The sequence below is a fragment of the Penaeus monodon genome, chromosome 15 (genome assembly GCF_015228065.2).
Source record: "Penaeus monodon isolate SGIC_2016 chromosome 15, NSTDA_Pmon_1, whole genome shotgun sequence".
NCBI classification, from domain to species: domain Eukaryota; kingdom Metazoa; phylum Arthropoda; class Malacostraca; order Decapoda; family Penaeidae; genus Penaeus; species Penaeus monodon.
Window position 1 is genome coordinate 36,418,309 of NC_051400.1, and position 473 is coordinate 36,418,781.

The 473-nt window shown below is 67.2% G+C and overlaps 1 protein-coding gene across 1 annotated transcript in view; it reads right to left on the bottom strand.

Moving 5' to 3' along the window:
• Window positions 1-250: 250 nt before the first annotated feature.
• LOC119581999 (forkhead box protein G1-like) overlaps window positions 251-473 on the bottom strand; it is a gene marked incomplete at its 3' end in the record, with an annotated part of 731 nt that continues 508 nt past the window's right edge. Inside the window, 1 exon segment of the mRNA XM_037930195.1 lies at window positions 251-473. Within this exon segment, the coding sequence (XP_037786123.1) occupies window positions 251-473 (223 nt within the window).

Genomic DNA, 473 nt, shown 5'->3' on the forward strand with positions numbered 1-473 from the left:
TGCTGGTAGAGGGGGGCGGAGGCAAGGCCGCCGGAGAGCGCCCCGGGCAGCGAGGCCAGGGGCCCCCCGAGGCCGGCCGCAGCCGCCGCAGCCGCGTAGGGCGCCAGGCCCAGCGGCGAGTAGCAGCCAAAGCGGCCGAGCAGCGACTGCTTGAAGGCGGCGAGGCGGTTCCTGGAGGCGGCGGTGGAGCGGCGCCGCAGCTTGCCCGTCGTGCTTCCGATGAACACTTCTTCGGCAGAAGGGTCGAGCATCCAGTAGTTGCCCTTGCCGGGGTCGTCGTAGTGGCGCGGCACCTTGACGAAGCACTTGTTGAGGCTGAGGTTGTGGCGGATGGAGTTCTGCCAGCCCTGCTTGTTCTCGCGGTAGTACGGGAAGTTCTTCATGATGAACTCGTAGATGCCGCTGAGGGTGAGGCGCTTCTCGGGGGATGACCGGATGGCCATCATGATGAGGGCGTTGTAGCTGTAGTGGGG